Below are 23,183 nucleotides of genomic sequence, written 5' to 3' on the forward strand. Positions count from 1 at the left end.
GGGAGTAGTGTTAATTGAGTAACAGAAGTAAAGACATTTGTTGTCTAGTGGCTAACAACCTCTGGAGAAGTCCATTGAAGCCAAGGGGAGTTACCCTGTTAATTTTCAGCAAGCATAACCAGTGTATGTTACTGCTCAGCTTGTATAAGGCCTCCTGTTATGAAATACATCAAACATATCACTTTGTTCCCAGATTGAAACTGGGAGTAAAATAAAGTAAAAAATAAAGTGAAAGTAAAATAATCCTAGCAGACAAGAAGTCTGGATTTTTTTTCCTCTTGTTTTGTTTCTCTTTTGCCTCCAAGTTCAGGATTATAAAATGCTTATATATCCTTTTCATCTGAGATAGATCTGTCCTTGACCACCTCAGTGGGGAACCATTCCAAGAATACCTGAGCAGCATGTACTTCGACAGGTTTCTTCAATGGAAGTGGCTGGAAAGGTAAGCTGTCACAAGATTTTTTTTAAAATGAAAATACATAAAAATGTTTATTTTTACTTTCCATGCAAAATACAAAGAATATGCTCAAAATCTGATATGTTTGCTTCTAAAGCTCGAGTGTTTGGCCCTTTAATGGTATTAGGTGCATAAGGTGTATTGGGTATGATTAGTGTACATTCAGCAACTTCAGTTGTCTTTTCTGAATATGGTGACTTTTTCTCTGCTCCAGTTGTCACTGTTATTAAATCACTCTGAACAGAAAAAAATACAGCATATAGGTCCTCAAACCATATGTATGTGCTCGACATTTCTGAGCACGTTTAATAACCGAGCAGCCTTAGTGGTTATTAATTTGCAAGGAAAGGGGGTCCTGCCTTTTCCCTGTCAGGGAGGGCTGTAGCAGACGTTCACTGCTGGGTAACAGTGACCTTGAGCTGAGAGGAGACCCGGTTTCCACAAATGGGATTAATTAGGGCGGATGAGTTGGGGCCGGAGCCACGAGCGGTGCGTGTCAGCGGGAGGCCTCGGAGATCAAAGGAGCTGGGCCAGTTCCTCTCCCTGGAAAGCTGCAGAGCTGCTGCACAGGAGGGGTGGGCAGAGGGGCCGTTCTGTGCCAAGGCGTGCTCCACGTGCCATCTTCACAGAGCCCACCATTTACTCTTCCATTTCAATTAAAAAAAAACCCATCGGAAGATTCATCTCTGGTCGGGCTATTTCCTGCCTGTTTTCACCTCTGGGATAAGGAATTTTTTGAAATGCTTTGAGGATTTTTTTTTTTTCCCCATTCCCCCAACAAGTATGACAAGCCATTGGATATGCCTGGCTTAAGAAGCTGGGAGAACTGCTTTTGGGGTTAGCACAGAGATGTGTAGCAGCATGGCATGATCACCAGCTCCTTCTGACAGCCTGCTGGCTCCAACGGAGCAGCCACACAGTCCATTTATTCCAGGGACATTGCTGAACATGTAGTTAGCACTGCTAATTGTTGCTTTTAACCCCAACAGCATTTGCAGCAGCCTCGCAGAAGCCTGAAAATAGCATCTTTTCCTCTTCTGGCTTTGACCTTCTCCATTATTTTTCTTCTTCCACTTTGAAAAACAATAATGGACATTAATGAAACGATTCACTTTAACATTTATTCCTCATTGTCATCAACCTCATCATCCCTGTGGTGGGAACAGCCACGTTACTCTGCTCCCTCTGCAGGCTGGCCACCCGCCAGAGGGGAACAAGGATGGGAGGAATATCCATTTCCACTGCTCAGATAGCTGTAAAACTTTGGAGATGGAGTGGTGGATGCAAAATCGGATCTCTACGAATCTAGAATTCTTCTCTGTCGTGTTATAAAACTTCAGCAGTAGCAAAGTAAAAGTTAGATGTGGATCTGGAGCCATTCTCGTGGAGCAGATTTTGTGGGAAGCCTGTGAGATTGCAGAGATCATGTCTTGTGGTTGTTAAGGAGTGCTCTGCCCTCAGAGACAGACTTATTTAACCCTTAATTTGGCTTTTGCTTCCTTCTTGCTGTGATACTCCCCCAGGAGGCAGGTAGCCCAGGGGGGACAGGCTTGGAGCTTGGCTTCCTCTTCTCCCACATAAATCCACCTCTCCTGTTCCCAGGATTGTTTCTTTCCTTGGTTCACATCAGTTTCATGTTTTATTTTCTAGTGGATTGAATTTTGGATCTCTTTTTCTCATCTTGCACACCAAGCAGAGCCATGTGTTACACCATCCTATATATCATGGGAATTAATATCTTGTTGGAAGCTTTCAGGCCCTCTCTTTGCTTAACAAAAGCCAAAGCTGTATAATGGAGATTCAGAACCCTCCTTGGTCTTAAGATGCTAGCAGAAATTATCCTGATGACTCACTAATGTGTTGTATTTTATTACAGCTTAATATGTTGGAATTGAAAAGTTCAAGCCATACATAGTATTGAAGTAATGTAATTACATAATTATATATTATATTATATTATATGATTACCCTGAGATAATGTGATTATGTAATATTTATCTATTTTGCTTTTCAAAAGTATGCTCTGAAATAAATAAATCACAGAGAGTGCATTAAATGTAGCGTGCCTTTTATTTATTTATTTATTTATTTATTTCCTTTTCTTCCAGGCAACCAGTAACAAAAAACACGTTTCGGCAGTACAGGGTACTGGGGAAGGGCGGCTTTGGGGAGGTGAGTGATTCTGAAACTTTCTGTTAAAGAGTGTTTCTTACTTTTTAGGCGCTGCAGGTACAGGAGCCTGATGCGACAGAGGCTGATTTTCATTAATTGCTGACAGTTTTACTTAACCCCTCGGGACACTGTAACCTCAAAAGAACACTTCTGAGGGGGTTTTTTGTGTTTGGATGTTGCACTCACAGTGGAATTAGGGTCACACCCTTAATTGTGTTTTACTGGTGGCTGGAGGTCGCTGGGGAGGCAGGGGAGGTGCAGGCGGGCTGTGGCCGAGCAGATCACAATCTGCACAGACAAAAGGGGGCGGGATAAGGAAGCAGGCGGAGGAAAGTGAAATAATTAAACCAATATTACACAGCAGGTTTGGAAACAGTAGTCGGTTCCCCCTGCTGCCCCCGCCTAAGCCTTATTCGCTAAGCCTCGGTCTCTCGCCTTAAAAGGACTAAATCAGATGAGATTGTGAGGAGCAAAGTGCAGCCCAGACACAGCGTTTGCTTCGAATTACCCAGCAATTGTTCTCTCTAATTCGCAGGTCTGCGCCTGCCAAGTGCGGGCCACGGGGAAGATGTACGCCTGCAAGAGATTAGAGAAGAAGAGGATCAAGAAGAGGAAAGGCGAATCCATGGCGCTAAACGAGAAGCAGATCTTAGAAAAAGTCAATAGTCAGTTTGTAGTGAGTATCGAGCTCCGCTCCCTGCTCACCTGCTGAGCACTGCTCTGGTTGGATCCGGTGCCTCCTGCATCTCCCGCTCCTGGAAAGGTGCCCTTTGCTTTGCACCTCAGTCCTGCCCCCTGCACCTTCCCCGGGTCTCATTTTGGTCTCTGGTGCGTGAGAAATGCACCGACCAAGGAGCCTGTGCCTGCCATGGGAACGTGATGCGTTTGGCAGCCTTGACTTGCATCAGAGCCGCATCAGGCTGAGCTATTTTTATCCAGCGTGATTACCTGAATTCCCAGGGTCTGGGAGAGAGGAGCTCGGGAGAGACTAAAGCAGGTTCAACCTGAATAGATCAGAAGAGACTGGCTTGTAGAAGCATCTAAGCAGTGAAGTGGAGCTGGTCTGCCTGATGTAGGGTTTTCCTGGGTCACACCAGCTCTTGTGACTCTTTTAAAACCTCCCTTAGTTAAAAAAAAAAAGAAAAAAGATAAAGGTGTAATCTCAGCATCTGCCATGTTCTTTACACTTATTTCAGGAAACACTGTGTATACAATAGATATTTACTATACAAGATGTTTACTTACCTCTGGCAGAAGCCAAGACAATGGCATGTATTTAAAAGTGATGGCTAGGTTTTAGTTTCTCTGATTTTTCCTGGGGCACTCACAAAAGCCTCGAAGGAATAACACTGACCTTCATGTCTCAGTGATGGTCCATTGGGTCCTCCAGGACTGGTTTGTTTGGGCCTTCCAGGAAACCTCCTGAGATGCAAAACAGGGCAGCAGGAGGTGTAGTTTCCCTTCATTACTAAGGTTTCTCTTACATCGAAAAATATGCCTGGAATTAGTATGCTTGTCCAGCCTGTGAGGCTATCTGAGCCTTGAGGGTTTCTGGTGATAAATAGGCTGGATTGAACAAATTAATCTGCAGAATCCTAACATCTGATTTTTTTGTACTTTTAAATTGTGTGTTTGCCGTTGTGATAAGTCCCATATCGAATTCAGTCAGTGCATTTTTTAACTTTTCTAGAAAAAAAATTCTTTAATGAAAAGCCAGCTCCTCCTCCTTAGCAGCTAACTGAACTGTCACAACTGTGCCTCAAATGTTTTTCTAGGTCAATTTAGCCTATGCCTATGAAACAAAGGACGCCCTGTGTTTAGTTCTGACCATAATGAACGGAGGTGACCTGAAGTTTCATATCTACAACATGGGAAACCCAGGCTTTGAGGAGGAAAGAGCTTTGTTTTATGCAGCAGAGATTCTTTGTGGCTTGGAAGACCTACACAGAGAAAATACTGTGTACAGGTAAGCACTCTCTCGAGAGCCTTAGGAAGTCTTTTCTGGGTAGGAAGGTACTGCCTGCATCCTCCCTGTGCAGCTTGGGTGCCTGAGTGCTTTGGCTGAAATTTCGCAGAGCCCTGTATAAATACAGTATATTATTCAGTAATCATGGAAGGAAACAGTTCCTCCACTAAGTACATCCTGTCTAAATTACACAGAACTAACACAAAGCTCCCCAAACCCTACCTCGGCGTGCACTGGGTGACATAAGAAAATGATGAAAGTTCCTCTGAAGAAATGTCATTAAGGAATCTAGTTCCTAGTTGGCACGAAACGGAGATCATTCTACCCAAGCCTCTTTCTAATTGCTTAGATTATATTGCACGAGGGGCCGCAGCATGTCAGACGTGGAAAAACCCTCCTTCCTGGATTTTTCCCAAGGGGGTGTCTGAGGCACAGGGCGTGGATTTACGCTCTGGGACGGGAGCTGGTGTGATTAGCTAGATTGGATCGTGGTGGCCGCAGCGTGCCAGCCGTGGAAGGAGGCTCCTGCTGGCAGCATCCCACCCTCCGTGGGTGCATCCAGCGGGCACGGCTCTGCCCGGCGCCGTCAGGGCAGCCAGCCCCGAGGAGGACACGCTGCAGCTTCTCAGCTTCCACTTTGGCTTCCAGCTCTGAGCAAGCACTTTTCCAGGGCACCACGGGGCTTACTCGCTGGGTAAGCAGGCTGATTGCAGACGGAGTTCTTGTGGCTCCACGAGGATTTATTTTTTTAATCAACGACCAGTGTAGTTGTAAACAACAGTTAATGTTTGTCTTCATCATCCCAGCTTGTGAAATCATTATGGCTGGCAGTCACAGCAGAAGAGGGCCTGTAAATTGATGAAAGGACTTCCAAGGACAATGATTAATAGGCAATAATATGTTATTTTTAAAAGCCAAGCCACGCTTTAAATCACTTGATGTGCCCATGTGCAATATGCATGATGCACGTGCTTGTATGGATAGAAATTACAATATTGTTGTTCCTTGGAGGAGATCTCTAGCAAACTGCCACTTGGTTGCCTCACTGTGCCTCAGCTCTTGCTAGCTGGCATATGGAGGGCAGACAGATAACATGCTGATTTAGTTGGTGCTGGCCCAAGAAGGAGATTTTTTTTTTCCCAAGGAGCAAAATGGAACCAAGTGTGTAATGTCAGTTGAAAAATCAAATTGTGAGTGAAGTGTCTGACTTCCCTTTTCTTTGAAAAACAACCTACCACACTTAAAAAAAAAATTAGGAGGTAATATAGTGTTTCTTTTAAAAATACTAGATTACAAGCATATTTTATTGAATAAAATGACTGGTACATTCATAACATGGCTGATACAATGCCATACTAATGCCATTTTCTAATAGAACAAATCAGATGTGGCCACCTAAAAAAGTACATGGCTCTGAGAGAAATGGCAGCCTACTTCTTTAAGCAGTTGTTTTCATGTTGCTCTTACAAGAGCTGCTAGTTTACACCTCAGAAGACACATTCATCTTGGTGATGAATGATATTATATCCTTGCAGGTGACATTTTCTAGCAGTACTTTAGGAGCCTCTGCAGAGACCCCTAATTTGTAATACCACAGCGTGTTTTGGGACCCGGGAGAAGTGCTATATAGGTCAATAAAATACAGCAGCTAAATGCTGCCGCTTTCTCAGGGCAAATAATTCGTCACAAAACACTTATTCCTCAGACTTAATTTCGTTTTCTATAAACAAAATGCTCGTGAGTAAATCACAGCATTGGAAAACACATCCCCATCTCCTGGGCCGTGGTGATGCACATGTGACCCAAGAGAACAGCCAGGCTCAGAGGCAGATTTATCTGATCCAGAATTCCCTTGGCAAACGTGGCACTTGTGCTACATTTCTCAACTGCATCATGTGGGTGAAGGTCAACGGGTCGATTGTTCGTGGAAAGCAAACATAAAAAAGCTGCTGGTTCTCCCTGAATTATTTTTATGTATGTAAATATATATGTATATGAAAATTTTTTTAGGTTTTTTAGATGTATATACATGCATAGAGGTAAATAATTTTTGTATGTACTATAGCCATGTCTGGAAGCTCCAGTCAGCATCCAGGTCACATTGTCCTAGGCATTTTGCACAAATTTAGGGTAAAGCCTTGTCCACTGTGATTAATTGAGTTCTTTAGGCTTTCCCATACAGCCAAACAATGCACCATTGCCTTCAGAGCACGGGCACAGTACCAGCAGTTTATGTTTCAGTATGTTTGGGCAAGGCTACTTCACATGTGGGAAGTCATACCATTGGAAAGGAGCCTTACATGTCACTGTGTCCACCAGGGACTTTTATTTCTCCTCGACATTCCAGTCTCGAGCAGCTGGAAGTGTTGGCTGTGCCAAGGGAGCCAGCCTGGATCCTGGGGAACCAGGAATCTGAAAACAGGAGTGACAACTGATGCCTGGGGGGGAGGAAAGCTTGCTCTAATTGCCCTAAATCACAGGGGACTGTAGGGACCCAACTGCTGTTCTCAGAGTTCTCCTGGAGTCTCTCATTTTCTCATTCAAAGACAGCATTTCCCAACTTGCATGCAGGATCCTTGTAAGTGGGGCCCAGTTACAGCTTTAAGTGGGACCAGTAACTGCTGGAGCAGAAGATTAAAGTTACTGATGAAGGCTGAGTTCTTCAGCTAAATAGTTCTTATAGGATTTAAGATAAATTTTTAAAAATAAGTAGGAGATGCCCTTGACTGTGTTGCTCCAGCACTGGAAACCTTCTGTTGATAGACAGGGAGAGCTCACAGTGGTATGTTAAATAAAATCACAGCTTCTCCTCAGCATTCAGCTGCCTTTCACATATTTCAGTATTATTGATTTGAAAAATAGGCTTGGTACCACTGGGCACCCAGTGAGGTTTATCTTGAGAGGTCAAGAGGGTATGAAGCAAGCAAGAAGAGGAGATTATTCACAGTGCCGTGTTCTTGCTTGAAATAGTAAATAAAACCAAGGCAAGTTTTGCAATTTTAATCTTGGCATTGTCAGAACTATAAAATACCCCTCTCCATTCATGGGAAAATTCATGACACCGGAGCTTGAGGCACAGGGGGGGCTCCTGCCCAGGCTCTGTGCAATGTCCTGTTTCCCTGGTGCAAGGGTTTCTTCTGTGCCCCCCCTCTCTTGGCTCTTTGCAAAGCAGTGCCTCTTGCTGGGAAGCTAACAGGATCAAGCTGGTTCACAAATGCAAGGAGGCCTTACAAAGAGAAGAGGCCAAGCACTGCTTGGATTTGCACCAGACTGAGCACTGTGTTTAGATAAAAGCCAGGGCACGGTGTGGTGAATGGCAGCAGTGCTGTTCTCCCTGACTCACCCACCCACAGCCCTCCTGGGACACTCCCTGCCCATCTCCCTTCCCTCTCACACCTCTGGTCCCACCTCCCAGGCAGGAGCAGGAAGGGAAGGAGCCTGTCTGGCTCCCACCTCAACAGCAGCCCAGGAAGGGCAGCAGTGGCTGCAAAGTTGTGCTCAGCTGCACAGGTTTGGAAAACAGCTGTGGCCAAGAGAGGGGGCTGGAGCGTGGCTGGCCTGGGCAGCATCTAGAGGGAGCAGCTGGTGGAGTGGGTTTCATGCAGACGAACCTTTCAGAAGAATGATCTGCCAAGGCTCTGCTAAATATATGAAAACTGAGATTATTTATTTCAGAAGTTTAAAACTTGGCCAGATTTGGGATTTTTTTTTTTTTCACAGGAGCAGTAAAAGGCACAGCTTTGACATCAGAGTGACCACCTTGCCAATTTTCGTGGAGTTACTCCAAACCACATAGGCACTAGAGTTTCACAAATGTTTGTATGAAGAGTCCTGATCTGGGCAAAGCATTCCCCCCCGCCCCTCTTTTTCCAAACGTGGTGAAATTATTACACATGTGTGCAAGTGCATGGGCACACATTCACATATTTGGTCTGAGTCAGATGCTAGGCGTGGAAAATTTGAGCCCAACAGATTGCTATTCCCATTTTCATATGCAAATAAAGCATTTTAGAATTTAAAATATTTTTCTTTTTGACAAAAGGTTTTACAACAGAAAATGTTAACAGAGATTTAACAACACACAGGACTACAGGGTCTGGTTTACAGGGCTTACAGCACTAGATGGATGAGTCCATTACGGAGCGGATTAGGAACTAGAAGCTTGGCTTAGTGAAAAATTCTAACTCCGGTTTAGAAAAAGACATATGGTTTCAGTCTCTCTGTGAAGTGAGTTGTAAAAGGTTGTATTGGTTTCAGGCGTTCCTTGCTGTTTGAGTTGACACTCAATTGGTTTATTACTAGTAATAAATGCACTCGCACAGTTGTATGGTTATGTTATCAAAACCAGCTTCGTACCAATGACTGCTATCTTTCATTTTCAGAGATCTGAAGCCAGAAAATATCCTGCTGGATGACTATGGTAAGTCTCAGAGGTTTACAGAGATGCTTTCACAGTAAAGCAGATTAAGTTAGTTTTAGGATATATATTGCACAAAGACAAATAATGCTCTGAAGTGATTAAGGGGCTCAGCATACACTGATATTGCTGTGCAGGGGAGGCTGAGCTGCTGGAGCTCCCTGCACAGATGGAGCGGAGCAGCCGGGGCTGTGCTCGAGCTCAGCAGGGTCTGTGCTCCAGAGCACGGCTTTGCTGGGGCTCTCTGCCTCCTTTGCATTGTTTTTCTGTCCTTCTTGTTGCAAGGCTGATGCAATACAAAGGAAGTTCTGATTTCTAAATCTGTGCTTCTCACTCTGTTTTCAAAAGTGTTTTCATCCTTTGCTGAGCCAAGTCTGGCTCTGTGCAAACCCAGGTACCCGTTTGCTGCTGAAGGCAGCGATAATCGAATCTCATGCTGACTTACAGACCAGATGTAGCCCCTTCAGCCATCAGAGGGTTGCAGAATTATGTCAGCCCATCCATTCTCTGTGATCAGTTCAAGATACTTCCCCACAGCACGCTTCTCATTGCCTTTTTTTGTCGGTTTTAAAATGTCTAACGCAATCCACTCCCGTCCGTAGCCTCACTGTTAACATTAATTTCACTGCATTGTAGTGCCCTTAATAATTCCTCTTTTCCTTAATAATTCCTCTTTTCCTTATCAATGAAACTGCTCTGATTCAGTGATTCAGAACACCTCTTTCCTTAAAATGTCTGAGCAGTAAATTGCAAGAGTATTGTAGCAATGACCACAGCTGGGGGGTTTGGATTAATTTGGGTCATGTTATTATATCTGCTTTTTGGTTTTCTGTTTCTGTTTTCCTTCCAGGCCATATCAGAATATCTGATTTGGGTCTAGCTGTTAAAATCCCTGAGGGTGAATCAATCCGTGGAAGAGTAGGGACAGTAGGGTATATGGGTAAGTCCCCTACAGCTCATCTTTTGTATGATTACTTGACTTCTAGTGATATTTCTGCCATGTAAGCTCGAGAAAAAGCATAAAAATATTCACATTAGGCTGGGTCCAGGTCCTTGCAGCAATCCACACAGAAATCATGGCAGGGGAAATCAGAAGGAGGGACCACAGCAGCTCTCAGTGAGTCTGGTCTATAACCTTAAATCAGCAAAGGAGATGAAAAGGGGTGACAACAACTGGGATTCTGGTGATTTAAGCATAGGTTTATTTTAGGAGGGTTATGTGCTAAAAGAAAAGTTTCTTTCTAGTTGCTACTTTAAATAATAGTAAGTGATAAAATGATAATTTGTGATGAAATGGGTAAGTCCACACCTATGGTCTTCTTGACCAGAGTCATCTTGAGTCTTCCCCTCTGTGCAGGGGAGGCTGCACAAAAGAAGAGTAGAGATTTGTGCACTGGTAAAGTGAAAACACGCTCCCTGGTTCAACTAGATCTGTTTTCTAAATTCAATGTAATTATTTTCATGCATTCTCTGGGTGGGCATATTTCTTGGAGTAAAAATTTGCTTGTGCTTATTTGACTAAATAGAAACTAGCTGATGTGAGCCACTGTTACACCATGTGGAGACTTTAATGAAAGCAAGCAAATCAGTTGTCATGTCTAAATTTTGTTATCCCAGTGTAAGTTTGCGTGCACACTGAGGCTCTGTGCTTGTGAGCACGTGTGTGTGTGTGTGTGTTTGTACCCCTGCATGGCAGTGAGGGGGCCTGCAAGACAGCGACTGTATGCCCAAAGCATTGTGTAGTTGCAACACAAAATAAATGGATTGTTCTTTTTAAAGTGGGAGAGAAAAAAAAAAATAAGTTACCAATTGACCAAAAAGACAGAATTTGCTTTTGAAGAAATGTCACGGCCGTTTACAGGATGTGTGTTTGCATTTCATTTCTTCCCTAAATGGAGAAGTATGGAGGGACTCTTAAGTTTAGGTCCCTGCTTAATATTTAGCTTCAACTTCTTTCTGGGTTTTTGGTTTTTTGTTTGTTTTGGTTTGGTTTGGTTGGTTGTTTGGTTTTTTTTGGTTTGTTTTTTTTTTTTTTTCTAATTGGACTGAGTTGGTAGAGAAGTCAGAAGGCAGCATGCACAAGGCATGTAGCATGTAGAGAAAACAGCATGGCATGTAGCATGCTGCATTCTCTGTAATGCGATCAGCGGAAATCAGGAGGTATTTTTGTATTTTACCCACCATTCTCTGTGCATGTGTGTTCAGTCACCAAAATGAAAGTTCTAGACATCTGTGTTGCCTATCTAAATACTGAGCATCTCCACAAGACGTATCACTCTCCTCCACAGCTCCAGAAGTGTTGAACAACCAGCGATACACACTCAGCCCTGACTACTGGGGGCTAGGCTGTCTCATTTATGAAATGATTGCTGGGCAATCACCATTTCGTGGAAGGAAGGAGAAGGTGAAGAGGGAAGAAGTGGACAGGAGGGTGCTGGAGACAGAAGAGGTGTACTCCCATAAGTTTTCTGAGGAGGCCAAGTCCATCTGTAAAATGGTAAGGGGCTGGAGGGCCCGGTGTGGCAGCGCCGTTAACAGGCTGTGTGTGACACGGTCTGAGCAGTAACACTGTCCCACAGAGGGGCTGCAGAAACAAGGACTAACCAAGCTCATCTGTTGATGGAATGACTGCATTCTCTATTGATTCTAATTGTGTTTGTTTGGGCTTGCTTCTCCACAAGATTCATCACGGTCATCTTGAGCCCTTTCCAAAGTTTTAAGGCCAAGGGAGCGGTATCTATTCTCGTGAGACTCCGAATGTTAGTTTGCAGTCAGGAATGCATTTCTGTCTTTTATAACATTGTAGAAAAAATAAAAAGGACTTGATGATGCAAGACTCTGGTTGTCTCCTGCAAGGAACTGAAAACCCCAGGCTTCCATTGTCTTTGGTGAGAGCTGGGGGTAAGCAGGACAAGGATTATGCAATGAAATTATTGTGACACTCAAATGTCCCAGCCCATCTCACTGAGTTTGTTAGCAGCTTTTCCCCTGGGGTATAGGGTATCCAGCTTTTCTTAATACTGTTGAGCTGTTCTTCAAAATGTTTTCTCACTCTTTCAGCTGGGAGTCATTTTTGTAGCACAATAGCCGTGTCTGACAATGGAAATCCTCAAACCCTCTGAGAAATCTCAAAGCTGTGTCTGAATTCATCAGTGTCTTGTTGACATCCATCTTTAGAAGGCGGAATTGTAGTTTGGAAAGGGCTGTGGCCTTTCTCTTGATGTTGTTTGCTAACGAGTGAAGTCTCCTTTGGGGGCAATGACATATCTGTGTATTCTGGTAGAGGGAGAATGAAGGGAAGGAAAGGTCAACAAATAGGTAGTGAGAGTTTCACCAATGTCTTGTGCAACAGGCAAGCAAACAGCAGGTCGATGACATTCTGGTTGGCTGGCTGCAGGAAGAGACACTGAAGTCTCCTTGCAAATAATAATGGTAGCATTGCCAAGTATGGTGCCTGGAAGTTATTAACTCACAGTGCACCAACTCACTGCTGAATCCCTGGGTGGTAACTAGCTGACATCACTCTTGATAGATATTCTAGGCCATTCACTGCCCTTAACTGGAGATTCAGAGCCCCCAGTGAAGCTGACACAGGAAACTTTAGGACAGTCACAGGCTCTTACAAACCATCTCTTGTGCTCAAACAGCCTTCTCTTCTCAGGTGGCATCTTAACTGTCTCCAGGTGAGGAGTAGAGTCTGCTGGAGTGGCAGAGGGTTTGTGCATATCCTGCTGTTCGTATGGAATGGAAATGTAGTGGGCAAAAATTATATCCTGTTGCTTATTCCCTAGTTATTTGCAGGCATGAGGCACAGAACCAGAACAGTTTGGGTTGGGAGGGACCTTTAAAGATCATCTAGTCCAAACCCCCTTTTCTGACTGACGTACCTGTAGAAGCCCTTCTTGTTACTCTTTATGTCTCTTGCACAACAGAATGAAAGCATACGTTGAAAATAAACAAGCCCAGAAGAACTTAAAGTGGAGAAGAATTAAATGCAGCATTGATGGGACAGTGCTGTAGATGAGCTACCACTCCCAGGGGAGCAGACAGTCATTACACTGTAGTGGTCATTGTCATCTTCAAGCCATGGAGGCTTTGGTTTCACAGAGGTGGGACCCTGGGAGGTCATCTAGTTCATTCCCTTGCCTCAGGGAAGCATGGACTATATATAAATCACCCTGAAAACTTGATCATTAGCTGCTTCCCTGTCCAATCACGTGGCATGTTTATTTAGGTGGTTTCTGCAAACTAGTAATGGATCCAAAGGTAACCCTTCCCTTTTTGAGCACTAATGCCTTAAGGCAGGAAGTACCTTAGTTCTGGTACCGAGTGTGATGGCATTTGTGGTTTTCCATGCAAAAGTGATTTATTTTATCAAGATTTTTTATTTTAAAAATCCATTATTCAAATGCATTTTCTCAAATTCTCTTTGCTCTTTGTGCTGAAAAGCAGGACTTTTTTGGTTTGTACCAGCATCTTAACAAGGACACAAGAAAGTAACAATTAATTACCCCTCATGTCTGCAAAATGAAACATAAAGTTTCAGTACATGAGCCTTCACAAAGATCTGACACAAAAAGGCTTTCCCACAGCAGACTCTTCAGGGTAGGAGTGGGGAACAACATGTTTCTCACCACGTCTCTTAACCTTCTCTTCAAAGCTTGCTCCATGAGCTAATAGCGTCGCCATCAGGAGATATATTGTCTTTATTCATTTGCTCATATGAAAGCCCTCTAGTGTCACTCCATGTCAACCTTCCCCTGCAGGATGTTTCTGCCCTTCTGCATTTTTGCAGGCACATATCATAGCTCCCATTAATCATCATCCATCCCATATTTCCATGTTTCATTTTGTAAGCAATTTCCCATAAATCAGACCTCATTTTGGACTGAAACAGAGATGAATAATAAATAATTAGGAACAGGGGCAGCTGGCTTTCTGGGAAGCTCCCCAACCCATAGTTCCCATATAACATAACTGCTTCATGGTGTGTTTTTTCTGTGAAAAAAAATCGTCTTTCTAGGAAATGCTCCCTGTTTGTTGTTGTTATGACTTGTACTTCATTGATGTACATGCATGTTTTCCCTGACAAGTGCAGTCATGCATCCAGAGATGTGACTTGAAGAGCATTCAAGTCAGCAGAATTGGATGGGCCCATATTTCTCTGTTCTTCTGACACTGTGTCCCGCTTCTCTACTTTTCCCGCAAAGTGTCTTCCCTCGTGCCTTTTATTCCTGCAGCTCCCATTTTACTCCACAAAAGGGATCTCTGGTTGGAGGGTGTAAAGAAGACAGAGCCAAACTCTTGGTTTGCTGCCCAGTAAACGGGACAGGAGGCAATGGGCACAAACTGAAACACAGGGGGGTCCTTCTGAACATTGGGAAACACTTTTCCACAGTGAGTGTAGTCAAATACTGGAACAGGTTTCCCAGAGAGGCTGTGTGGTCTCCACACCTGGAGTTATCCAAATCCCAGCTGGACAAGGCCTGGAACAACTTGCTCTAAGTGGCTGTGCTTTGAGCAGAGGGGTTGGACTAGGCAATCTCCAGACATGGCTGTTCCACCATTCTGATCTCCATTCCTTTCCCAAGGTGCCTCCCCAGCCAACTAAAAGGTAATGGGTTCTTTTTTCCCCTAAAAGCAATTTTTTTCTCAACCTCACCGCCAGAAAATGTCATCACACAGCTACTCCTGCCTGCTTTCATCCCTCCTCTCTGCTCTCATCCCTAGAAACCAACTTGTTCACACATAATGACACCTTCAAGTTTGTCAGTGCTGCCCGAGGATAACTGCTCTTCCATGTGTCTTGGGAGGAACCTCGTACACGTCAGGGTGCTCTTCAAATGATTATCATTGCTATTGAGAATAACAACAGCAACAATAATAATAAATCTTCTCTAGTAAGTCTTTGCAATGAGCTTGTCACCCACGCCTGAGAGGGTTTTGTCTCTTCAGTTGGCCAGATGAGGCTGTGATTTCATAAGCAGGATGATATACAGCCATTCGTGCCATTCTGGCGTCTTCAGTTCCCACTCCACTCTCTTCTCTCATTTAGTAACTGAGAGGGGACCATAGTGCTGCTTTTCTATTCTCTAAAAATTGCTGAAAAGAATATGCTTACCTCTGTGTCAGGGTTGAAATTTATCTAGGTGATTCCTTAAACTATTTGATCAGCTGGGTCAATGGAAATGGCTTTACTGTTCCCCTTGTCTCTTTTCATGAGCAGCAGTTTCTTGTTTCCCCTTACTCCTATAATTTTAGGACTAACATCCTAGGACTTGGAACTGTTTATTACATGGTATGATCTGGATATGAACTGATTGATCACAAGAAGATAAAGCAGTGCTTTGGGGGCTGTTGGCTTTTTTTAGCAATCCTCACAACAGTTGTTTCTTTTTGTAAAGGAAGCAAAACAAAGTCATGGAAAAAGTCTCAGACATTGCAGAGTTTGAATTCCCGGGGGGATCAGATGAGTGACACAAAAGTATCAGAAAGCTCTTTATATCAAGATCTTGATGTAACTTCACTGCTGCTACTCAAGACTCTCTTTGAAAGTCCTGTTCTAGTCATGGTTTGCCCATAACTCTGTAGACTAAACCTTAAATGTCCAGTGTCATCTGGAGCATTTGCTACCAGAACATAAAGCTCTACTGCTTGGTATCAACTTCATGCATGGTTGGGTGGCCTAAGAAGTCTTCAGATTTGAAACTCTGTGAATTATCTGCAGGCTTTGGCTGTAAAATTACACTGAAATTATGTTTAATGGGGTCACTTGCACTGCTGTCCCAGGAGAGCTTGTCACCAGCCTGATGTAGTTGCTTTTGTTCTGCTCTCTGTTCATATTAAATAAACCCTTTGAAGCTGAATTAAACAAAAGTGTAGAGGTGGCTCAAAACATACAGTTGTTATCTCCATTTTCTTTTCCAGGTCAGATTCCCAAATGGGATGCATGTTTCAGGCTCTTGAACGGGTTTACTATTGCAGAAAGCTTCTGGGGCTGCAGGAAATGGTAAAAGACTCATTATTCATCAGACAAAGGAAGGGTTTTTCCTTCTGGAAAATGTTATAGTCCATGCTATCTCTTGATATCCACAACAGAAGCCAGAAAAATTGTCTGGTTTCACCTGTTGCCATCTCTAGAGCTGGTTGCATCTACAGCTTATCAAATTCCATAAATTTCTTACATTTTTCTCCATTGAGACTCTCCTGGGACTCTCCTCAAAAGGCAGGCGAGGGTTTGCAGGAGAATCCTCTCCTTTCTGTGGTCTTTCAGTCCCAGCCTATTCCCACTGGCCTGTTCCCTTTTGTGTCTTTCAGCCTGCAGTGTCCAACCACTCACAACCAACTGCATTCATGCTCCAGAGGCTTCCTTCTGGCATCTGAAATTGCTGAACACTCCCTTCTTTATCATAGAAGAGCCCAGGAATACCCAGGCAGCCTTTTTCTGTCCTCAGCTACCCTATCCTCTGACCACACACTCCAAACAACTTACAGCCTGACAAGGGTAAATTCACAGATTAGTTTGGTCTTCCCACTTAATCCAGAGTCCAGATTACATAGACAGGATGTACCCCCCTTTCATCCCTTCACAGCTCACTTGAGAGCAGAAACTGCAGAGATCTCCTTTATCATCTACAGGCAGTTCCAACCTACCCCTTCCTACTGCCTCTTGCTCCTCAGCTGCACTGTTCCTGAAAGCTTCAGAGTATCATTTCCAAAAGTATATCAGAGCCAGGGGCCATAAAAATGGTCTTTCTGCCTTCAGATTCTTCTTTCCACCTGTCAGGAAAGCCCTATCAGCATGAGAATAGAAGACCAAAAGTCCTTCTGCCTCCTCTGCCAAACCACAACAGAGCAAGCCAGATTCTGACTGGAAATTCCAGAGCTATCTTCTTCACGTAGGCTAGAGCATGTGACTGTTGGGATTTAACAAAAAAACAAACAAAGAAAAAAAAAACAATATGGAAATACTCGCAACAAAAAACCTTTCCTCAGGACTGAGGGAGCTCAAAGTCTCATGCAACAATGAGCACTGGTGAGGCCACCCCTGGAGTGCTGCGTCCAGTTCTGGGCCCTCAGCTCAGGAAGGACATTGAGGGGCTGCAGCAGGGGCAGAGAAGAGCAGCGAGGCTGGGGAAGGGACTGGAGCACAAGTGCTGTGAGGAGAGGCTGAGGGAGCTGGGGCTGTTCAGCCTGGAGAAGAGGAGGCTCAGGGGAGACCTCCTCACTCTCTGCAACTCCCTGACAGGAGGGGGGAGCCAGGGGGGGTTGGTCTCTTTTCCCAGGCAACCATCAGCAGGACAAGAGGGCTCGGTCTTCAGCTGTGCCAGGGGAGGTTTAGGTTGGATATTAGGAAGAATTTCTTTCCAGAGAGGGTGCTCAGCCATTGGAATGGGCTGCCCAGGGAAGTGGTGGATTCTCCATCCCTGGAGGTTTTTAGGATGAGACTGGATGTGGCATCAGTGCCATGGTCTAGCAACCACGGTGGGATTGGGTCAAAGGTTGGACTTGATGATCTCTGAGGTCCCTTCCAACCCAGCTGATTCTGTGATTCTATGAATTGGAAAACAAAACAGCCACAGCTGGGTCGGTCCAAGACGAGCCTCCCGCGGGCGGGCGGGCATTCCCTCGGCTCGCTGGGGCTTTCAGTGCCCTTCACTGAGCGCAGCCCACCCAGGTAAGGGAGAGAGCTGCTTCCCGGCTCGGCTCTGAGGCGACAGAGCCGGGAGAGGGACGGGAGCCTTGCCCCGGAGATGCTCCCGGGATGCTCCCAGGACCGGACCGGCGGCGCTGCCGCTCCTCTGCTGCCTCCCGGCGGCACCGGCACGACAGACACCCCTCCTGTCAGTGCCGGGTCACTGACAGCGCCACGGAGAGACTTGTGATGAAAGGATCTAAAAGAACATCTAGTGCAACCCCCTGCCGTGGGCAGGGACACCTTCCACCAGCCCAGGTTGCTCCGAGCCCCGTCCAACCTGGCCTTGGACACTTGCAGGGATGGGGCAGCCACGGCTTCTCTGGGCAACGTGTTCTCTTGCGGTGCCTTTAGGTACTGGAAGGGGCTTTAGGGTCTCCCTGGGGCATTTTCCACCGCTGTGGAAAACGTAGAGCACCCAGCAAAGCCAGCCTTGCCTGTTTGCAGTGCATGTTTAGTTTGCTGCTGAGCTAAGGCATAACTTGCACATCTCTTGAGTAGGCAGCTGAAATCTCTGGGCAGATAATGGTGATTTTGGAGTTATATTTTCCCATCTTTATCTGAGCATAATGCAGACTTCCTTGAAGATGAATGGAAGGGAAAACAGGGAAATAAAACTGTGAACTTTCATTTTTCAGCAAAATGCCTTTCAAGTCAATGGTACATTTAGACAAGTCCCTGTCCCAAGTGATGGTCTTTTTGAACCAGTCACTTGCACAATAAGCTCTGCCTCTCTTCAGCTGTTTAGTTGTGATCTCTTAGCCTGCTTGATTCTATGCATATGGTTTAAAAGTAGAGGCATTTTTGTGAAGATTTGGCTACATATTGTCTACTCATCCACCAACTAGTCTGTGCCAGAATTATTGAATTGTTTCCTTGCAGATCAATTAGTCCATCCATACAAAAGAAAAAAAAAAAAAAGAAAAAAATGAGAAAAAGCACATGGGACTTATGAATGTGCATCTATATAAGTTATTAAGGAATATCAGATCTTTTCTTGAAAGTGTTCACTGAAAGTAAGCAGAAGCAACAGTCTCTATTTTGACTGTAAATACTTTACAGCAGGTGATTTTCAAATGGTTTTACCAGCATGTGGAACAGTGCAGTCCTAATCCATTTAACTTCAGCCTTTAAGTAGCAGCAATTCCACCTCCCCTCTGTGCTTCCCTCTGGACACGTTCAAAAACAACTGGAGATAAAAGTATCTCTGTGGAGCTCTTGCTTTTCTGACATCCTCACCACTCCTCTTGGCACGTTTCAGCTCCTCAGCAAAGACGTGAAGCAGCGGCTGGGATGTCAGGGGGAAGGTGCAGCAGAAGTGAAGAGGCACCCCTTCTTCAAGAGCATGAATTTCAAGCGGTTAGAAGCAGGAATGCTGGATCCTCCCTTTGTCCCTGATGTAAGTACGACGGGAAGAACCCCCACTGGCCTCTTTCTAGAGATTTGTTCCTAAAATAACTTCTCTCTCTCAGGGCTGTTGCCACTCCCTGCATGGGAAGGTGTGAGAAGTGGTAGGGCTGGAGTGGGGATGCTGGGAGGAAGAGGAGAGGGAGCTCTGTAGGTGTGTGTGTGCAGGGTGGGTGAGCCTCCACACAGGATGGTCACCTGGGCCTTCATTCACTCCCACTCATTTTACCACAGCATTCCCATGTGACACTGGAGGCACTGGAAACCTTTGTATTCCCTTATCCACGGTGGTGGTGTGAGGACCAGTGTGCTCAAGACCAGGTGGAACTATCAGCAGTGGAAGCCACATGTATGCACACAGATTTATAGATTTATAGATATACATGCTGAGTGAAACCAGAACTACAAAGTCCAAAGCTCTGTGGAGCCAGCGGATTAACCTGGTCATCATGAAATCTGTCAGGTGTCACCTCCAGCAGAGAAGGTGACTTGGACCTGAGAGAGCACTTTGAACTTCTTAGTGTTCATGGGGCATGAAACCCAACGTTGAGTCCTTACTCAGGTTTACACCCCAGACTCACACATACTCAAAGTCTTTGTTGCATTGGCAACAACACAGCTTTTTCCACCCTTTTGTGGTATTAATTTCTACCCCAGTGCACAGAGTTATCTGATGATTTTCCTCCCGCAGGGCTCTCTTTCTGGCTGGACCTTCTATCCTTGAAGTTCCCATATGGTTCTAAGTAAACACTGCCATTTTAATATATTAAGGAAAGTAACATCTTGGCAGCTCTCATTCACGTTGCTGCAAACTCCACCAAACCAAAGTGGTTTGAATGCTACGAGAGTTTACTTTAGCTGCTCTGGTTTCGCTTTACATTTTACTATGTGGCCTAGTTACTCCTGCCAATTAGCCCATGGTGTTACGACCTGCTTTAGTGGGAAGAAGCAGGAGACAAGCTACTATTTCTTTCTGATGTAGAAAATTAGAAAATTCTGGGCTCGAATTTGGGATCCGCCAGAGTGTGTTATAAGCTTAGCTGAGGCACGAAAGGCCCAGAAGGCACCTCTTAGAGACACATTTGCTAAAGCAAAGGCACATAAATTTTTATGGCTATTTATCAGGAACTCAAGAGCTGCCCCTAATTTGATTTGTTTGCCAATTCATCCATAGGTTTCCCAGTCTTTACTGAAGTCAGCTGAATCACCCGAAGCCATATAGCCAATGGCAGAGGTTGGAATCCAACCCGTGTCTCTCCATCCTCTTCTAGATTACTCTGTGTCCACAAAATTGCTGTGGATTGCAGCCATCTGGAATGCAGAAGGATGCAGCCTTCAGCACACAGGACCTCTGTCAGGAGTCAGCTCTGTTTGTTTGGTCACGGTGCTCAGACAAAGTGCTGCACTGTTGGAGCCCTGGGCTGTCATGGTACCATCTATAGACAGTAGGATTCCACACGTGCTGCAGTTGAGCAGGTCAGGCTGGTCCCACCAGCCACCCCTCAATTATTCCTGCACATCAGAGGGTGGCTGTGAACTCTCTGGGCACACAGGTGCCCACACTGAGGGTGGCAGGTAGCCAGTAATGACCATTTCTGCTCTCTGTGGCTGACTGCTGGAATAGGAGCTAAAAACCATGTCACTGCAAAGAGCTCTGTCTCTGTCATCCCAGAAAACTAAGTAGTTCAAAAAGGCAAAGCCATTTGACTGTTTCTTTGAACAAATGCAGACAAGTTAGAAGAGTTAATAGAGGTGCTTCTGGACAGCTTCCAGCAGCAGAGCTATTAATAAAAACAATGGAAAAATGCCAAACCTCCTCTGTTTTCTTTAGCAATTAGTGTACATTCCTTTAAATTTTTAAGCTGCAAACCCCACAGCTATCTGACCAGGAGGGCACTTCTATTTGAGGCCTCTTTTCAGAGCTGTCTCATAAACATTCTGGTTTTCTGTTGTTTCCACTCTAAAAGAAAAGACTGCTGAAGGATTTGATTTTTGTTTTCTTGCTTTCTCTGTTCTTTTCCTCTCACCTCTTAACCAGATGGTACATGGATGACTAAAACCTCCTTTGACTGATGCTTTAAGGACTTCAAAATAGGAAGCTTAATGTGCTTAAAGTGAAGTCAGCCTTTGATGATGAACAGGCAGGCAGAGCAAGTCTAGAGAAAGAGGATGCAGACACACACTTGTTGTTAGACATCCTCACTTGACTGAACCTGTGAATGAAAGCACATGATCCGACTTAGAAATATTTTTTCTCTTGTTGTTTCTCTTTTCTTTGCTGCTGACAGCCCAGAGCAGTGTACTGCAAGGATGTGTTGGACATTGAGCAGTTCTCCACAGTGAAAGGAGTTAACCTGGACCAAACAGATGATGATTTCTATTCCAAGTTTTCCACAGGATCAGTGTCTATCCCATGGCAAAATGAGGTAAGGATGTATCACAGTAAAATTACTCCAATGAAATCCCAAATGCAGATGGTTTAAGAGGAGCAGTATGTTTCCAGTAATATATAGCTACTGGAGAACCTGCCAGACTCTAATGCTTTCATGAGTTACAAATGGCCCCTTTCAAGTTCTGTAATGTACCACAGATGTCAGGTTCAGGTGACTGTATCTGTTGGCTCTGGATATTTGTGTAAATTGGCCAGGATCCTACTGTACTTCCTTCTCCTGGATTTCTGCAGAGGTGTTTCGACAACAGCTCTCAGGAGCTTTTCTGGGATAGTTGGAAATCTTAGTAGAAGGCTCCTCCACTGGTGATCCTGGTGTCACCCGTTGTCTGGTACCTGCAGTGGGTCCCAGCTGCAGCATTGACTCTGGACCTTGAACTGCTCTGGGGTTCCCAGATCTGTCTTTCTTTCTGTTTGCTATCAAAACACAGCCAACAGTAGATTTCATTATCCAACTCTGTATCAGACAGCAGATCCCCTTGGGCAGAGGGGTGCTAATAACTGGGGTTTTGTAAGTGTGCCTGCCTTTACCCAAAATATTCTCCACAATGCTAAAGACAGGAACGGGAAGTTTCACGGGGCAGTTTTTGACAAGAGTGATGTGCAAAGGTGCAGAGCAGACTCAGCCTCTCCTTTTCACACATCCTGTTTGCCTTCCATGGACACCAGCAGGAGCCAACTGCTAACTCTCCCAACATATTGCTGACTTTGAACAACCCAGAGCTACTGGAATTTGGTTAATGCAGTTGTATCATTTCTTTTTTTTTTTTTTTTCTTTCTCATCATGTTCCACTAGATGATAGAAACAGAGTGCTTCAAGGAGCTGAATGTGTTTGGACCAAATGGTACTATTTCACCAGACCTAAACAAAAGCTACCCCCCAGAGCCACCCAAGAAAGGATTGCTACAGAGAATATTTAAGCGACAGGTGAGATCTTTTATGGCTAAGACAAGGGAACTCCCACAGATGCTCACTGCCACAGCCATGTTCTGCTGGTATTTTTGTTAGGAGGAAGGCAGAGTGTCTTAGAGAGGGCTGGCTGTCACAGTTACCTGATAATTCCCTGGCTAATCCTGCATGTCTCAGGTTTTCCATTTACCTCTTGTGATTTATATTTTTTTTTTACTGCCAGAAGTTCCAGTGTTGCTCATGAGTTTTGTTTCCAGCAGTTGAAAACTTCTTACCCAACCTATTTTTCAGTGGTATGCTGACATGCCTTTTGAAGTGATTCTCTAGTTTTAGGAAGTTCCTTGTGAAAATCCTTGAAAAGAAAAGAAAATGCAAATTTTGAGGGAGGTGGTCATGGCAGGAAACCAAGACAGTAAAAAGAGAGCAGACCAGATCATGCATGATATACAGGTCTTGTGAGGCCCCATGGCACCCCTTGCAAATCTCAATAACATTGTTAGACTGATCTGTTTCTGTAGTAAAAGCCATGCCTAAGCATTGGCAGGTATCCTCTGTATTAGCCAGATTTAGCAGATACTGACATTTTGCAGTGAATTGATTTGACTCCTGGAGCTCGAGTGAGTCTTCTTTGCTTCATTCCTCAAGAACTGCCATGGTCCTGCTGACCTAGAGGGAATACAGGTAAGAAAGTAAAGAATATTTTGCATCCA

The 23,183-nt window shown here is 44.6% G+C and overlaps 1 protein-coding gene across 3 annotated transcripts in view; it reads left to right on the forward strand.

Moving 5' to 3' along the window:
* Positions 1-23,183, forward strand: part of GRK5 (G protein-coupled receptor kinase 5) — a 156,889-nt gene that overhangs the window by 127,424 nt on the left and 6,282 nt on the right. The window contains exons 6-16 of one of the 3 annotated variants that reach the window (XR_004358258.1): positions 350-442; positions 2,566-2,629; positions 3,165-3,305; positions 4,405-4,595; positions 8,978-9,015; positions 9,863-9,952; positions 11,301-11,509; positions 18,969-19,106; positions 21,403-21,540; positions 22,360-22,491; positions 23,064-23,154. Coding sequence is in view for 2 of the 3 variants with exons in the window: in XM_032694742.1 (XP_032550633.1) it covers positions 350-442; positions 2,566-2,629; positions 3,165-3,305; positions 4,405-4,595; positions 8,978-9,015; positions 9,863-9,952; positions 11,301-11,509; positions 18,969-19,106; positions 21,403-21,540; positions 22,360-22,491 (1,234 nt within the window). In the remaining variant the exon portion in view is untranslated. Of the gene's footprint in view, positions 1-345; positions 443-2,565; positions 2,630-3,164; positions 3,306-4,404; positions 4,596-8,977; positions 9,016-9,862; positions 9,953-11,300; positions 11,510-18,968; positions 19,107-21,402; positions 21,541-22,359; positions 22,492-23,063; positions 23,155-23,183 lie in introns of all 3 variants that reach the window. The other 2 variants (XM_032694742.1, XM_032694743.1) reach the window with 2 other exon arrangements.

The sequence above is a fragment of the Chiroxiphia lanceolata genome, chromosome 8 (assembly GCF_009829145.1).
Source record: "Chiroxiphia lanceolata isolate bChiLan1 chromosome 8, bChiLan1.pri, whole genome shotgun sequence".
In the NCBI taxonomy this organism is placed as follows: Eukaryota; Metazoa; Chordata; class Aves; order Passeriformes; family Pipridae; genus Chiroxiphia; species Chiroxiphia lanceolata.